The following is a 19,151-nucleotide window of genomic DNA, read 5'->3' on the forward strand; positions in this document are numbered from 1 at the left end:
CATGCTAAGGCAACTCGTGAATGCCAGGGAGTGTATTCCTGTAAACTCTCTGGTCAACTTACCTTATGAAACTTTCATAATTTCTACATTCAGCTTTGAAATAATGCTTGCTCTAACATCCACTTTGCTTATATAAAGTTGTGAATCCTTAAAGGAGATAAAAGGATGGAAGAAAGTAATGATTGGTTTATGTTATGACTTTTAGAGAAGCCAGCAACTATATTTTCAAGTGTTTTTTGCGATTCTTCAAAAGGGAATGCTGTAATCACTGTAGGCATTCATTCAAATACTGTAGGTATCTGAATGGAGGATTTGATTTCAGATCCAGAAGTTTTATTTCTAGAAATAAAACTTATTTGAAAAATTCGTTGGCAGCCACCTGTAATCATATAACACCTAATAGTGAATAAGATGTTTACAAAAAAAAGTGTAAATTATTTGCTGCAAAAAAAAAAAATATATTTTGAATACATTTAGATGAGGCTGAAAATTCACTTGCCACTTCTTTTTGATCACTCATCTGTGGCAAGTGGATTTCCAGAGTCCCCCACCCATAGGCACAGGGTTATCAATAACAGGTCAATTGCACACTACACTGCCTAATATTTGTGAGAGGTGGTTTGTACATGAATTATTCGCATATATGAATTATTCAAATTTTAAAACATACTGAAGTTTCATAAAAAAATATATGAATATTTGTGACTCAGATACTGAAATATATTTTTGGAATTCAGTACACTAAATCTTTTACAGACCTTGATTTTTCTTTGCTGAGGTTTAAAATTCCATTGAAGATTGGATACAGTATCTGCATTAAAATAAACTGTGACCATTCTATGACGAATTTTCTTCATCTTCTCAATCTTTTCTTCACTATCTTTCATAACTGCCATGCCACCTTTACCAGTTGACTGACAATAACACAAACTCAGCATCAAAAATCTGCTCAGTGTTGTTACTAATATACAATAATAATAACTCCAAACAAAGCCTTAGCAAACTAGTCTAGATTTTATGAATGGTTATATTTACAACAATACTTTCATTCTACAAGTAATAACATGTAAGTTGCACTAAATATAAACTATAACTGAAGCATATAAGTAGCCTATTATCACAGCACTAAGTTTCCACTATTAAGGCATTGCAATCATGCAACCATTACCAATTGACAATAACAAACTCAGCATTTTTATTATTATTATTATTACTATAAGATTAGAAATCTGAATATGATTCCTCTAAAGAGGAATCATATTCAGATTTCTAATCTTATTCAGTCTTAGCATAAATTTTATTTACAACAATACTTTCATTCTAATAGTGATGACAAATGCAAGTTGAACTAAATATCTACTATAACTTAAGCATATAAAATGTTCCATTATTATAGTGTAAGTTTCAACTGTTTGGATGATTATTGTGGTTATAACTGGGATCTTAGAGATCCCAGTTATAATCACAATATATTAAAGATGCCAAGAAATCATATTCTTGGTTTCATCCTTTATCCAAGTGTAAGCAAACGAAGTTTGTGCATGAAGTAACTTCATGATTGGGCTACTTGTATACAGAAGCTAATGATTTCACATCTCTTCTGGATCTGACTCCCACTAATGACATTTATTAATGTTCATTATTGGGTTTGCTTACTTCCTGGGAATTAGAGATGCTCTACTTGGTGGGTTTTTGTGTGGTGGGTTTTTGCCTATCATTGGATGGATCACCAATGAGTTTCCCATTCTGGAGTCATTCAAATCAGGAATGATGAGTTTAGTAGTGATCCTTTAGGGTCACTCAGTGAGATTTACAGTAATTTTGTAGATCACTGAGTTTTTGGAGAGTATCCCCACACTTTCAACATACTTCAATAAAGGTCAAAACTGGTCTGTGTAGTAGACCTTCCCATAATGCATAGCATTATACATGTCTGTAAGAATATGTGCTTTGCATTTTGGGATACTAATGCAACTGATGGAGTCATTAGCCTTTATATACAAGTAGCCCAGTTGTGAAGTTACTTCACATGCAAACTTTGCTTACACTTGAATAAAAGATCAAACCAAGAATATAATTCCTTGTCATCATTAATTTATAGTATAACCAAGTGAAAAAATTTTTAACAACTGGGATCTCATCAGTCAGAAATATTCAAAGATACAACATATGTATAGAAAGGCTTAGGTGTTGTTAGTTGTTCATAATAGTGCTTCATGATATAAACAACAACAGAAAAATCATCAATTTACTGAACTTAATAATCTGATAAGTTTCTACTCGGCATCTACAGATCACAAATTACAACTGTGATAAACACACAGTACTCAACTAGATAATTGTAGAAACAATTCAAACTAACTGAAAAAGAAGTAATGTCTTAACATGGTGCACTCGAAGAGCTAAATACCCATAAAAATAATTTGAAGAAGCCAGACTATTCACAGACCAAGAACATGACTGTCTCTCTGATCTTTGATGAAATGTAGCCATACTTATTAAGATTGGGAGAATGCTGCATAGCTGATGCTCTAAAAATAGTCTCTCAAACTTATAGCAACCTAGACTGGTCTCTAAGAATGACTGTTGATCATTGGAAAATTAATGCAGCCATATTTATTGAACTTGTGAGACTGCTTCATAGGCAGTGCTGATTTTAAAAGCAGTTGCTCAGACCTATAGTGACTTCTATGTAATAATAATGTCTTCTTTCATTTAATCCTATGTGAAGGAGTATCCAGAGCATGATCTTCCAGTCTAGACTTGCCATACAGATGATCATAGATGTAATTTTTGTGTTCTTCAAGATGGATGTTAAATGATTTACTAGTCTATCCAAAGTAGGCTAAACTGCAGGCACAAGAAACTTTATACACTATGAAGCCGATATTTAGGAGAACAGATGAAGGTAGTTAGCTAAATGAGTGGTCTGAAAGTAGCACGGAGATGATATCTGTAGAGAACTTTAGCTATTTAGATGAGTGCTAATGGTTACTGCTGTGGTCTTGTTTGTTGGTTGTAAGAGGGATGGAGGCACATACAGTATTTTATTTATTTTACAGGGGTTGTAGCCATTGGCTAAAAAGAGTGTGGTGAAGTTAGTAGTTCACCACACTTCAGGGCTATTTATTCAAATGATAACCCTTGAAAGTGAGCTCAAGTACATTTGTAACACTTTCTTTAGTCAATGGCCACCATCTCTTAAAAAATAGTTAAAATAATGCATGCATCCCAACTGATACATAAGATCACAGCAGAACCATTCCTATCCCTTATATTCAGGGTACATCAGGAAAAAGAGCTAAAGTTCTCTGCAAATATAATCTCCATGTCATTTTCAAATTACACATTCAGCCAGGTGCTTTCATCTGTTCTCCTAAGGAGAAACTTGATCCTGTTGCACATCCTGAAGTGTATTAAGTTCCTTGGGCCTGCAGTTTAGCCTATTTTATACAGATCAATTAACATCCACAATCATCACATGGCAAGTCATGATCAGCATAAAATGCTCTAGATATTCCTTCATGCAGGATTAAATGGAAGAAGACATAGGTATTACACAGGCGTTACTATAGGTCTAAGAGACTATTTTGAGAATCAGCATTGCTATGAAGCAATCCCATAATCTCAACTAGTAAGGCTGCATTCATTTTCCAAAGATCAACAGTCATTCTGAGGCCAGATAAGCTCCAAATTAGTTTTCTGGTTATTTGGCCCCTAGAGGACACTATGTGAACTTGAATTATTAGATATATGAAGAGCCAAAGGCTTCAATTCGGCAACATATGACTTGTTTAAGTTAAGGGATATTACATCCCATATATCCAGGTATTTGCTTACGCTTGGAATCACCAAACTTTATATAGTTTCTACTATATTTGGCATGAAACTCTTTGAGTTTCTTATTCAGCTAAGAAACGATATGGGATGTAATATCCCACAACTTGAATTGTTTCTATAAGTTGTGTGCTGTGAATGTGCTTATCATAGTCATAATCTGTGCTCTGAAGATACCAAGTAGAAAGCCAGTGAAATATTTATATTCAATAAGTTATACTTTATCCTTCTCTTGCTATTGTTTATACCATGAAGCACCATTATGAATAATCAACAACACCTAAGCATTTGTATATGTATACAATTAATCATCCATTTTGATACAAGCAAAATGCCTTTGCCTTTAAAACAACTTCAGAGTTGCTAAAAACATCTTAAATAGATAGCACAGAAGATGGTATTATTATTATTATTATTAGCATTATTTTCTTGACCTCCATGGAGTCGCAAGACACATCATGGGAGGTCAACGCTAGTCAACACAAAGTCTACCATACCACTCCTTAATCTCATCCACTGTTTGTACTTTCATTAACCTCTCAGGCAATGCATTCTATGCTTCTACCACTCTCCACGCAAAAAAAAAAAAAAAAATGATTTCTTACCTTTTTACTCACTGTTTCTGTTCGCAAATTCCAGGGATGTCCTCCTGGTTCTTATTCCTTTCCCTCATTTTATTATGTGAAAAATCTCCCCATTGTTAACCCAATAATCCTTCAACAGTTTAAATGTCTCAATCATATCCATGCCTCCTTTGTCTTCTACCATCCACCAAACTCTACTGTCTGCTGTCTGCATGTCCTTATAAACAACATTTTGCAGTTCTAATATCATTTTTATAATCCATCTCTGCACCCTCTAAAGGGTTACTTCATATTTAATCTTTTTCAAATCCTGGTAACTAGATCCGAACACAGAAATCCAGTTGTGGTCTGATCAAAGCTTTATACAATAGAACCACCACACTTTTATCTCTCATGGTCAATGTCTTTGTCAATATCTTCATAACCTTTACAATATGTCCTCTGAACTTCAAATTTCTATCAACAATTACTGAAAGATCCCTCGCTTCCTCCACTTTTTCCAGTATAACTATACTAAGTGAAATGAAGTATCCCATTTGTGGATCCCAAATTTTAAAACCTTGCTTTTAGTTGGATTAAATTGAATCTCCATTTATTTTTCCATCATTCTAATCCTCTTGAATAGCAAAACATAAGCACTATTACTAATAACTCTCCCAAGCTACACATCATCTGCAAACAACTGAATAGCTCCCTGTAGGCTGGTGACAATATCACTGACAAATACTGAACAGTAATGGTCCCAGCACTGAACCCATGTGAAACTCCACTTGTAACCTTCTGTAATCACTTGTAACCTTCTATTAAAGCCAGTTACCAATCCAGTCAACTAATCCATTCAAATCCATGCATTGCAAGATTAAAAAACCAATTTGTCATGTGCCACCCACTCAAATGCCTTTGCAAAATATTAAAAACACAGTGTATGCCTTACCATCATCCACTGCTCTTGTTACTCTACTGTAAAACTAAAAGGTAATATCAGATTACTAAAACAAGAGCACTCTTTAACAAATCCATGCTGGCCTGCATAAATAGGTTAAGTTAGGTTCTGTATACAAGTTCTTAACAATTTCTTCAAAATCTTAACAAATACGAAAGAAATACAAACTGGCCTATATTTGATATCGCCATTCTACCACCTGCCTTTATGCAATAACACTATCTTAACTTCCTCACTCTCCAGGAACATGTCCTTTTGCAATATCAAGGTTAATGGTATGGTCAGTTCCCCAGCACATTCCTTTAAAACAAGCAGTAAAATTCCTTCTAGTCCTGTCCCTCACCTCACTGACATTTAGTATACTCAGTACTCAAGAAATCGTCCTCAACACTTCACCACTCCTTGTCACTCTAAGAATAAAACCTGCTGTTCCAGGATGGAACATTAAGAAAACAATCTTAAACAGCTCAACTATGTCACCTCACCTGCACTGGTTACCCACGTTCCATCCCTATCCAGCGAGATAATCTGTTGTTGTATCGAATTGTAGTTTTTTTATTGTACAATGGTTGTAATTTATTCAATCTTTTCTAACCTAAACCTTCTTCTATAATAATCCTACCATCTGCGCCATTTATGTTGTAACTTTTTTCTTCCTTATTATAACTATCCTACCGGCTGCGCCATTTATGTTGTAATGCTTCTTCTTATTCACACTTATTTTAAACCTTTGTTGCTTTATCTCCATAATACACTATCGGGTAGTACGTGGTACCTCTGAGGGACAATGGAATTTCCTCGAGATAGAGGCAGTACCAGAGTAACAGAGTGTCTAAGATTTACCTCTCGTAAAACGCCAAGAAATTTATTTGTTTCGCTGCGCCACTTAGCGCTATTAGATTATTAAACATTAACAACGAAGAGGTAATCTCTGGACAGTACTTAATGATACCTATCAACTCTACAGACGTGACCAAAATTTACTCTTTTCTAATATCCCTTTTAATATCCCGCATAGGTTCGCATTAATATTTTATAAGCGGTGCATCGGATTCCAGAAATCACAGAAAGTCTTTGTTAGAATCAAAAGCAAGGTTTATTATACTCAAAAGTTGATACACATAATAACATAAATTAAAATCCCATCTTAAGGGAGTTCCAGACAAGGTATATAATATTCAAACACTACTATTATACTAAAAAAATAATATACAGTAGCTTCCTAAAGTATGAATTATATTAACCTTCGCTAATGCATTAATCATGTACTATTATCATAATCAATCGAAGACTCCGTAGCTCTGTCAGACTACACAAGATAACATTCATATCTTTCACAATCTCTTTATATTATGCCAATTCTTTACTGTAAACATATCCTTAATTTCATTCAATATAAAGGCGAACATTAACACAATGACAGATAGTAAGGTAAAATCAATATTCTTCTAAAACGATATCAATACAACCTTATCCTATATCATTAATGTTCCTTTTCCATAACATAATAACATGGCACATATTCTGTTAAACACAAACAAAGTTTACTTATCTTTCCCTCTCGGTTCTTTAGTGCTTCATAGGTTCACAGGAAACTGGCCTTCTGTGGACAGCCAGACTTGTTTCTTTTCAAGGAGAATACAGCCGCCAAGACCGTAGCTGCCTATTGGGATTTCTCCGATACCAGGGCACCGTCCGACATCGAGGACACTCGCACCCTACGCCACCACGAAAGACGAACACACAGGAGATCCAGGGACAAAAAGCTCTTGTTACAGGGTCGTATGACCCTTATATTTCCCCTCTTCTTCTTCTTGGCGATTCTCGCTCTTTTCGATGACCGGCCGACTCACACTTGCTGTTACATCACGGCGTCCATTCTCTGCCCTGTTCATTGCACGTAAGCTGACATGTGAGCCGCTCCCCCGCGTTACAACTCCGTAACCTTTGGACTTGACCCCCCCCCCCCCAACTGTTGAATTTGTGCTTACATTTTATAATTCTTTTACACAAGTTAATTTCTAAAGCACTGGTAATGTTTTACATTTTCATTACTAAATTAACCACGTTCGCGAATGGCACAAAATATATACTTATTTACCCTTTCATTACAGAACATGCTTGATATATATATACATATTACTTATTTTACACTTAGAGGCAATTTACTGTATTTATCTCATTCTTTTGTTTGGAAAAGCATGTTAGACTGATAAGATAGGAATTCATAAATTTCTACTCTATCACAATCTAACACTGTCCTCGTTCATTTTTTCCTCCTACTCACCAGATTGCAAAAAAACTTGAGATTCTTTATACTACATATTCTATCCTCTTATCAATCATATTCCATTACAACAAAATCAGTCATAATCAAGAGTTTGTTATGATCAGGAGGCCTTAACATGCCTACATATATAAAATATACCTAAACACAATTAAACATAAACTCCTCTTCTGATTTCTTTTTACTCAATTAAAATTCTCACTCATCATGGGCAAACAAATGAGCACATTTTCAAGCTCTGCTCAGGGCTTTATTATATTCTATTATCTGTCACCAATATTGTCAGACCTTATATTTCGGTCTTTTAAGGAACTTCTTTATCAATCCATCCCTAGATTTTTTTTTAATGCCATCCTTAGCAATGAGCACCTGTTTTACTAACTTTTGCTCTCCCATTCCATTTAAGTGATCATACCACCTAAGATTAGCTCTGCTCACACATTTCTGAATGCTAGAATGTCAAGTTCCTTCCATCTTCTTTTTTAATATGAATAAAAAATACACATTTTAAAAAATAAAAAAAACAGCCCAAGTAGAGTTTTCATGTACTACAGGTACAACATTAAAAAATCTTTAGTGTGTTCACAGCATAAAAAATTAAAAAAAAAAAAACATTTTATCAGTGATACACAGACATTTATTATTTATTAATGATACACAATCATTTTCATTTCAAGACATTTCTGGTAACGAGAACATTACTGGAAAAATGATTAAATATGGTGGTGAAAGTATGGTTACAGAAATGCACCAACTATGTAATATGGTATGGAAAGAAGGGAAAATGCCAGAGTAGTGGGTGAAATCAATATTAGTAACATTATACAAGAAAGGAAATAAGCTAGAATGTAAAAATTATAGAACAATTGCCTTGATAAGTCACCTTGATAAAGTGATGATGATCATGTTGACAGAAAGATTGAGAACATAATTGGAAGCAGGATTTAGGAAGGATAGAACTACAATTCAACAGATTTTGACAGTGAGGTTAATAGCAGAGAAAGCTAGGAGAAAAAACAAAAACATATATACTTGCTTTGTTAATTTTCAGAACACATTTGACAGTATTGACCAGAAAGTATTGACCATTAGCAGTTCTGGAATCCTATGGAATTGATAAAAAAAACTAATAGCTATATTAAAATATGTTTATCAGAATGTAATTGCAGCAGTTAGAATAGGTGATGATTTAGGGAAATGGTTTAAAACAAGCAGAAGTACTAGACAGGAGACCCAATATCACCAAGCATTTTCATCGCACATTTAGAAAGAGCAATGGACAAATTGAAGGAAGATGCCAAAGGAATATCTGTACACGGAATTAATCTGAGATTTGAAGATGACATTGTTATTATTGAAGAGGACGAAAGAGAACTACAAAAAACACTGAAACTGTTAAATGAGGAAGGGAAGAGATTTGGACTTGTTATGAACTTGGAAAAAACAAAGACAATGGTATTTGGTGAAAAGAACATGAAACAAAAGATACAAGTGGATGGAACTAATATAGAAAATGTAGAACAATTCACATATTTGGGAAGTAAACTGACATATGACTTGGACTGTAAAAAAGAAATAAAGATCAGGATTGCAAAGGGAAGAACAAATCTGAAGGCCATGGATAACATCTGGAAAAGTAAAGTGATCAGTCTGCAAACAAAATAAGAGTACTGGAAACATGCATCTTCAGCGGTGTACTGTACGGATCTGAAACGTGGGTAATAAATAAGGAATCAAGAAAAAGAATTTTGGCATTTGAAAGAACTTGTTACAGGAAGATTCTAAGAATAGGATGGGTACAGAAAATCACCAATGAAGAGCTCTATCAGAAGATACAACCAAAACAGAATCTAATACAGAAGATTATAAAATGGAAGCTACAATTATTTCGACACATCTGTACAATGAGTGAGGACCGGAAGATAAAGACATTTATGTTTGGTGTTTTGGATGGTTTAAACAGAAGAGATAGACCATACAGAGAATGGATAGACGATATAAAAGACTGGTGTCAAATGGGTGTGCAAAAACTGCGACACTGTGCACTGGACAAAGAAAGGTGGAAGAAGATAGTGAAACAAGCATCAGACATCAACGGGCAGTGAGCCCATGGTTCATGATGAGGATGAATCACTTTCATACATTTTCAGTTTTAGTACTTATCGAATACCTTTCAGCACTTATAGAATCACTTATGAAAAAAGTCAATTCATATTATATGCTGAAGGCATAAACATACAATCAAAATTATAAATCTTCAAAATAGAACTGTTAATTCTTCTTCTTCCTAACATGGAATATAGGCCATGTGGCCTGTTCTGGTTTCATGCCATCTCTTTCTTGGTCTTCCGATTCTTCTTTTTCCACTTATTTTGTATCTGTATAATATTTTTGGTAGTCTGCTGTTGTCCATTCGATTTAAATGTTCTAGCCATTTTTGTTTATACTGTCTTATGTAGTAATTAATTGGTTTGATTTTTAGGGATTGTAAGATTTCTTCATTTGTTTTGTGGTCCCACTTGATATATCCAGCTGTTTTTCTGAGGTACTTCATTTCTGCTGTTTGAATTCGTTTTTCATCTTTCCTTTTCATGGTCCATGTTTCGCTTCCGTATAGTAGAGTTGGTTTTGACAAGACATTATATAGTCTGATTCTAGTGTGTTTTTGTACCAGGGATGGCTTAAATATACTGTTTATTATGCCATTTACTTTGACAAAGTTTGATATTTTAGTGTCTATGTCTTTTTCTTCTTCGTATGATAGATCACATCCCAAGTATCTGAAAGTGTTTACTTGTTCTAGTATTTTATTATCTATCACTATTTTACTTCTTATTGGGTTTTCTCCTTTGAATGCCATTATTTTTATTTTTTCTTTGGATATTGTCATATTATATTGCTTTGAGATATCATTTAATGATTTAAATGATCTTTGTAAGTCATCTTCTGATGTAGCTAATACTATTTGATCATCTGCAAATAGTAGTGTATCTATCTTCATTTGAGGGGTCATTTGTATACCAAATGGGTTATGCTGTTTCCAGATTGTTAATATTTCATTTATATATATATTGAAAAGCAGAGGTGAGAGGGTACATCCTTGTCGTACTCCTCTTGATATATCTTTCCATTCTGAGGTGTGTTCTAATTTAACTGCTATTTTATTTCCTGTATATATTTCTTGAATAGATTGTAAAAGTTGGTTTGGTATGTTTAAATTGTTTAATATTTTAAACAATTTTTGTCGACTAATTTTGTCAAAAGCTTTTTCATAATCAATAAAAGCCACATGTGTTTCTTTTTGAAATTCTCTTCTCTTTTCTATTAATAAACTGTTAATTTTAACAGTTTATTTTATTGAGACACAGCAAAGTCAGTTTTTACTTTATCAACATTTTGGTTACTTCAGAATCAATAAATTGAAATTAAACATTCTGAAGAAAACAAAAACAAACAAACAAAAAAAAAACTGTAATAATTCTTTCTCAACTTTCCAAGCTTTCCATACTGCTGTTTGCTGTGCATCTATTTTCGGTTATTGTGTCGCAATTAGTTGGTTACTTTGCAGTATGCTTTAACTCTGTCTAAAAATAAAATCATGTATGCATATTCTATGATAAAATAAGTGATATTCAACAAAACAAGCATGTGTTAAGCACAATAAGTTTAAAAAAAAAAAAATCACTGAATTGGCAATATGTAAAGAAAAACTGACAATTAAACTTAAGCTCTTCAGATTTTTCTTTTTATTCATCAACCAAAAATTCTTACTTATGGATGAGCACACAAACATTTTTTTAAAGCTCTGATAATAATGCTGATGTTTTGGTTCCACAGGAGGTTGTGAATAAGCTGGGAAAGTGGGTGAATGAATGAATGAATAGGGATGGATATTAGTTTAATGCAACTAAATGTTAATTCTTAAAATTTGGGATCCACCAATAAGAAGCTCATACCCAATGTAAGTGTTTAATTGTAAGTGGAGGTTTCTGTGGTTTAAAAGTTCACATGGTATATTTCGGTAATTGGACCACTTTTTTTTTTTTTTTTTAATAAGCTATACAAAATACAATGAATTAATAAAAGACCCGACAAGTTTTGTAAGTCATTTGACTTACATCTTCAGGGGTAAAAGGTAACTGAAAGTTAAAACAACAAAAAAGAGATTAACAGTTCATACTTACAGTTGATATTAACAGTTGAGCCTGTGTAGCTCAGTGGATGTGGCGTTTGCCAACCACGGCACTTGGCCGCACGAAGGAAGACTTGGTTTCGAGTCTAGTCGGCGACTAGAGGAAATTTTTCTAAGCCTTTTTTCGACCGGTTCCCGAGTTAGTCGATCTCTGGCACGGGCAAGCAGGTTTTTCCTCCCAGAAACTCGGGTTTTTTGTCCTGTAAACTCAAGAAAATCGACCGTAGAACCCACATTATTTCAGACATTAAATATATTGTGTTAGGGTTAGGGACTACGAGATGGCGGCACATTTGAGCTGTCTCTCTTCACTGAGTACCGCTTAATTAGTGATAACCTTGGGCCATCTACTCTGATTGGTACCAGTGGAGATTGAACTGCCCACTCAGTCTCCAAAAGTTAGATAGAGCTAAATGGCCTCGCCTACTCCCTGTATACGGGAATAAAAAGGCGTTAGCTGATTATTTATTTATTTTTACTATACAGTTGTAGCCGTCTGACTATTCATAAAATTAAAAAATCAGAATGCAGATTCAAAGCAGTACTGGGTTTAAACTATGCTGGATGATGCCAAGTTCTGTTGTTCACGTTCATAATGTCTGAGGTCGAGTGAGATATATTTTTTATTAAAGCTGACCAAACTTGGTGGAGAATTAATCCTTGATTTTTATTGCATTGTGTTGGTATTTTAAGCATGTTTGCAGATTCTTTAAATTTCCTTATGTAACAGTTTTTTCTATGTACGACATGTTTGTATTCTGCCATAGTACATTGTGGCCAGTGGAAGTGGTATGGAAAGCTAGACCTGCTTTTTGTTCTCTTCTGTTTTTTACATCCTTTTGGTGTTCGTTCATGCAAATTTCCCCAGATCTTCCTGTCTGTCCTACATAGCAGATACTGCAAGAACAATAAATGTTGTAAACATCTGGTTTTTTTTTTAAAGGATGATGAGGAGGTTTCGGGGGATGTAGAAATCTTGAAATTTTTTCCAGGGGCAGAAAGGCTACTTTGATGTTATATTTGTTAAGTAATTTAGCCATCTTATCTGTAACATTTTTGATATATGGAAGCGAGATAGCATTTTTGAAATCTTGTTTCTGAGAGATGCTTGTAGGAGGTGTGTGGAGGATTTTTTTGATAGTCTTGGTTTCATAACCATTCTTTTGAAGGATCTGTGTTAGATATTCTAATTCTCCATTTCTCTGTGCTGGAAATTTGTCCCTTAGGGTTTTTATTAGACCTATTTTTTGCAAAGAGTGATGGTGTGAGGCTGCATTAAGAAATCTTCCTGTGCTGATGGGTTTTCTATATATTGAGAAAGAAAGTTTATTATCCTTTTCATTGATTTCTAATAGAATATCTATAAAAGGCAATTTTCTAAGTTCTTGTTCTAAAGTAAATTTTACATTATTATGCAAATTTTTTAGGTAATCTTTGAAAGCAATGAGTTCATCTGTTGTTCCTGGCCATATAATGAATATATCATCGACATAGTGTAGCCATATTTTTGGTTTTTGATGATAATTGTTTAAAGCATTATTTTCAAAGTTTTCCATAAATAGGTTAGCCAAAGCCGGAGAGAGGGAAGAGCCCATAGCCAATCCTTCTTTTTGTTCCCAAAATTTGTCTTGAAACTTGAAAAAAGCATTATTTATACAATGTTTATAAAGATCTACGATGTCCGGAGGAAAAAGGTCTTCTAGGAGATTCACAGTTTCGTTTCTTGGAACATTTGTAAATAGGCTGATCACATCCAAACTTGCTAATATGTCTGAAGGTCCAATATAAATATCTTTTACTTTTTCAATAAAATGTGTACTGTTCTTGATGAAAGAAGATGCTTTTCCTGTATGAGGTAAAATCATTTTGGTGAGATGTTTTGCTAAATTAGAGGTCAGAGAGTCTCTACCATCTACTATTGGTCTTAAGGAAATACCTATCATATGAATTTTTGGTACACCATAAATTCTTAGAACTAATGTTCCAAAGTGTTCCTACCCATAAAAGGTTTTAAATCTCTAATACATTAAGAAAGTGAATGGACTAATGACATAATCTGGGAGCTCCACTCCTGGGAATCAAATATCAATAAGCTGAGTAGCAGTGGTCTCATGCTGGAAAAAATGACTACTACCTAATTGGAGGAGGAGAACTGTATTCTGAAGCTCTGTGATAAGGGGAATCATTGAAAAGTTTCAAAATAAGAGAATAACAGCATCTTTAGATGACAGAGAGAGAGAGAGCGTGTGAATGAAGGAAGGAAGAAAATGCTATAACAAGATAAAGAAAAAAAAAAAAAAGGAAGAGTTTAGTGATATGAATGATTACAGATCTCAATACAGTAGACATAGTGCAAGATTTTAGGTTCTTGTGCATATGGACTATACTTTTCTGTGTGTGTTTTCTAATTTAGGAATAATAACTGAGTGCCTATGTGGTTATGTTGAAAAAGCATTTGCATCCATAACATTAGATCACCTGAAGAAAGATCATTACACTTCAATTCTAGTCTAGAATTAGACAAGAACTGAACTAGAAGCATTTTTGAAGGATTTCTTCATCTGGTTCCTGAATTAGAAAATTTCTGGCATGGGAAAGTAGGCTTCTTTTTTTTTTTCTTTGTGGAAAAAATTTGGGGTTTTAATCCTGAAAGTCAAGAAAAGCAACTGTAGTGCTCGCATTCAACCACACTGAACTCATCTGTAATCTTGAAACCACTCAACTAATAAATGATCACCAATATGGACTTTTTCACTGTAGATCAACAGGGGATTCAGTTATCTATGTCACTATCACAGGATAAATACCATGGGAAAATTGCTCTCAACCACCAACACCTCTAAAAGGTCTAGCATAAGGGTCTATTTAAATAAGATCAGATCATTCAGTCTCTGGATTTGCAGCTGGATTGCCAGCTTTCTGACTGGACACATAGCTTGTAATACTTAAGAGTTCCTTATGGTCTTACTATGCAAACTAGAGTTCAACAGGATCTGTTCTCCTGCCCATTCTCTTCCTTCTACATATCAAGGAATTTTCCAGTTGACCATCAACTCAATACACAGCTTTACTGATAACACACTACAAATCTCTTTCTCATTGACCAACCATTTCTCACAGAAATTACCACAACCTCCAGAACTTCTACTACCCTAAATTCTGATCTCCAAACCATTCTTTGATGGAGTTTGAACAACTTTGCCAGTTTCAATGGCAGAAAAACACAGTTCTCTCTATCTTCTACAAAAAAGGATAATTTTTCTTCCAGTCTTACTCTTGACAAAACCCAAATCTCTAAACTAGATGATACCCCCCCCCCCCTCTCTTCTTCAGATAGAGAAATTACAACTATTGCTTCCCTGGCATCCAAAAAAAAAAAAAATCAAAAAAATAGGATCTCTTTCTCTCAAGATGTTACTTCATACCTGAACAGCTATCAATCCTATACAAATCACAAATTCAACCAACTATCAACTGTTTACACATCTGGGGTGGTGCCCAGATGTGTAAACAGTCCATCCAGTTTGCATGAAAGTATTATTGCAACTATTGAACAAGATAACAAGAAGCATGATTTAAGTGAAAAACAGTTAGGAGAAGATTTAGTTGTAGTTGACCACGAAACTAACACATTGTTAGTCTCCGTAAATTTAGAAGATTAAGGTGAATGGGGAAATATTGATGAAAACTTAGGAGTTGTTTTAATTGAAATGTGGCCTGTTCAAAAGAAAAATATAATATATCCCAGAGATACGTATGGTTGTAAATTTGGCTACATGTATTATAATAGAAAAATGGAAAACGGGGAGCTCGTGCCAAGAACATGGCTCATTTATTCCGAAACTTTAAATTCTGTTTTTTGCTTTTGTTGCAAACTTTTCACACCTACTGAATCAAGTAGTCTTGTAGAAGGTTATAACGATTGGAGAAATGTAAGTAAAACTTTGCATAGATACGTGACTATTTTAACTCACATGAAACATTCTTAAAATGGAAGGAACTTGATAAAAATTTAAAAAAACAAAACTACTATTGATTGCCAGACTCAAAGCATGTATGAAAGGGAAAAGAAACATATTCGAGTGTTTTAGAAAGTTTGATTGAAATTATAAAATTCCTTGGTAGCCAAAATTTAGCTTTTTGCGGATCATCTGATAAATTATATGAAAGGAATAACAGCAATTTTTAAAAATTAGTTGAACTGTTTGCGAAGTTTGATCCCGTTATGGAAAATCATGTTGAAAGGGCCCTACAGCGAAATAATAGAGTACACTATTTGAGTAAAGACAGTCAAAATGAAATATTGGAAACTTTAAGTAATGCAATCAGGGATATAATTTTATTATCAATTCGAAAATCTAAATATTATTCCATAATTTTACACAGCACCCCTGATGCAAGTAAAACAGAACAAATTACCATTATTATTCGCTTTGTTTCCTGTGACAATGGAATTGTCAAGATCAGGGAAAACTTTTTAGGTTTTGCAGATATATCAGATTCCACAGGATGTGGTTTATGTGCAACGATAATGGAACTGGAAAAATGGAACATTCCCATTGAAGACATGCGAGGTCAAGGGTATGACAATGGGGCAAATATGAAAGGGAAAAAACATGGGCTCCAAAATTTGCTTTTGAACAAAAATCCTCAAGCTTTTTATGTGCAACGTGCTGCTCATAGTCTAAATTTAATCATTAACGATGCAGCCAAAGTGAATGCAGATACAATTAGTTTCTTTGCAATCATTCAAGAAATATACAATTCCTTTCATTCTCTTACAAATGTTGGGCAATCCTTTTAAAGTTCGTAAAAAAATTAACATTTAAAGAGCCATCAGAAATGTGATGGGAAAGTAAAATTAATGCAATCCGCCCTATAGAATATCAGTTAAGAGAAATTTATGTACTTTTTGAAATTTTAAATAAAGAAACTCAGCATGAAGCACAAACTTATATGCTAAAATAAAGGACTACAAATTTATTTGTTCTCTTATAATTTGCTATGATTTATTTAACAGAATAAACCCTGTGAGTAAAATGCTTCCAGACAAAAATATGAACATTACACTTGCTTTAGAATCTATCAAAAACATAAAAATATTCTTACAAGAGTATCAATAAGATACAAATTTTAAAGAAGTTCTAAAAACGGCAAAAGAACTGAGTGCAGAGGTGGATGGAGAACAAGAATTCAAAACTTGTACGGAAGTTCGATGACGAAAGAAGACATGACAATTTGACTACAAGCATCATGACGAAACACCACAATCGCCAGAAGATAAATTTAGAATGAATGTGTTTTCTACACTTCTAAATTTGCAATGTGTTCGTTAGTAGAATGTTTTGAACAACTAAAAACATGTTATGATAATTTTAATTTCTTGTATAGATTACTACAAATTAATAACGAAGATTTACGAAAAAATTGTGACGATTTAGAGATTCTCTTGAAGGATGGTGACAATAAAACGTAAATGCAATAGAACTATATGACGAGTTATGTGCTTTCCGGGATATTTTTCGGGGATAATTTAAATATTCAAAACCCTTTCGATATTCTTAATTTTATTTTGTCCAATAATTTATCTTTCCCTAACTTTTCAATTGCTTTAAGAATAGTATTAATCTTACCTGTTAGTGTAGCAAGCGGTGAACGTTCCTTTTCCAAGTTGAAATTGATTAAAACCTACTTAACAACAAGTATGTCACAAAAAAGACGTGTTAGTTTGGCGTTAATAGCTACTGAAAATGATATACATGTGGAATTAGACGTTAAGACCATTATTCTAATTTTGTGAATATGAAATCAAAAACCCTAAAATTTTAGTTAAAAAATTTCAAGTATATTTATGTAATTTAATTTATTTTCTGTTATTCTGTAAAGATGTTATTTTTTGAATACTAAATATATAAAATATTAAATGTATATTAAATATTCTAATATATTAAATGTTCTAATTATTTCTGAATTCTTTTCCTATTTTCTCATTTATCTTTATTTTCCTAAAAGATAGTTCCACTTATAAAAATTATTAAAAAATTTTTACAAGTTACTAAGAATTTAGTAACTTGTAAAATGCAAGAATTTTTTAAACTTTAGTTCAAATAAATTTTAACTTTAATTAAAATTCCTTTTAATTTTGTAAGCGATTCTGGTTGGTGAGACTTCTATAATCCCTGTATTCAACGATTAAAGTGAAGTGGCTTTATCAAAATTTGCTTTAACTTTTGAGAATTTTTTGAATATTCGGGTTTTTAATGATTATCCTGCCTAGTCAACACCTCCGGTTCATTACATTTAGCGAACCAACGTGTGGCTGTTCTGTCAAAATTTATTTAAGAAATTTCAAATAATTTACATTTTTATTATTGTAAAAGAACCACACATGCCCGGATCATTAAAGGGGCACTTAAATAGAAATTGCATGCGGGTGGCAAAGACCCAGTGCCGGTTCTGAGAGTACTATAGGTTGTCATGCAAATTTTCATGTATGAGATTATCATCATCATCAAATTCCTGCCATGTACCCTCAAGGGGTGTACAGGATATGATAGTACCACATGAAAAAATTACATCATTATTAACTTCCCATCTACAATTTTCCTCCAAATCAGTCTCTGTTACTTGTCAAGACTCCAACATTATCAGAACTTATATTTCTATCGTCTAAAGCACTTTGTACCGTATCAATCCACCTATATCTTGGTCTTCCTCTGGGTCGTTTTCCTGCGAACCTGGCAAAGAACACCTGTTTTGCTAATCTTTCCTCTCCCATTCTATTTAAGTGCCCATACAACCTGAGATTAGCTCTGCTAACGCATTCCTGGATGCTGACCACGTCAAGTTCTTTCCTAATATCCATAGTTTTTAATATGATATTGCCACTGATGCCATCTGTTCACGCCTATAATCTTTCTCAGGACTCTCATATCTGCGGTCTCTAGTCTTTGGTCAAGTGTTTTACTTCTGACCCAGCTCTCAGATCCATAAGTTAAAACTGGTTTGAACACTGTCTTGTATACAGCTAATTTAGTGTTCTGACTAATTTCTCTCTTATTCCATATGAATTTATTCAATTGACTTCCCACCATACCAGCTTTGCTGATTCTGTTGTCTATTTCTATATTTAATTTACCATCTTCACTAAAAATCTGCCTAAGTAGTTGAAATGTTTTACTTGTTCACAGGTTCTCCATTCACAACACAGCTGACATTTTCAATGATTCTGCCTATTTTCATTGTCTTTGTCTTTTTAATGCTAACCTTTCATACTATATCTATTACAACAGTTATTCAATTTAGTCA

The 19,151-nt window shown here is 33.6% G+C and overlaps 1 protein-coding gene across 4 annotated transcripts in view; it reads right to left on the minus strand.

The window, feature by feature from the left end:
• Window positions 1-19,151, minus strand: part of Cox11 (Cytochrome c oxidase copper chaperone COX11) — a 177,139-nt gene that overhangs the window by 131,998 nt on the left and 25,990 nt on the right. For 3 of the 4 annotated variants that reach the window (XM_090397989.1, XM_090397987.1, XM_090397988.1), the window contains exon 3: window positions 759-914. The exons of the other annotated variant lie outside the window; for it this stretch is intronic. In XM_090397989.1, the coding sequence (XP_090254115.1) occupies window positions 759-914 (156 nt within the window). The remainder of the gene's footprint in view (window positions 1-758; window positions 915-19,151) is intronic. 4 annotated transcript variants of the gene reach the window in all.

Source organism: Typopeltis vanoorti, chromosome 9, assembly GCF_054136105.1.
Source record: "Typopeltis vanoorti isolate ZY-2024b chromosome 9, IOZ_Tvanoo_1.0, whole genome shotgun sequence".
Taxonomy (NCBI): domain Eukaryota; kingdom Metazoa; phylum Arthropoda; class Arachnida; order Uropygi; family Thelyphonidae; genus Typopeltis; species Typopeltis vanoorti.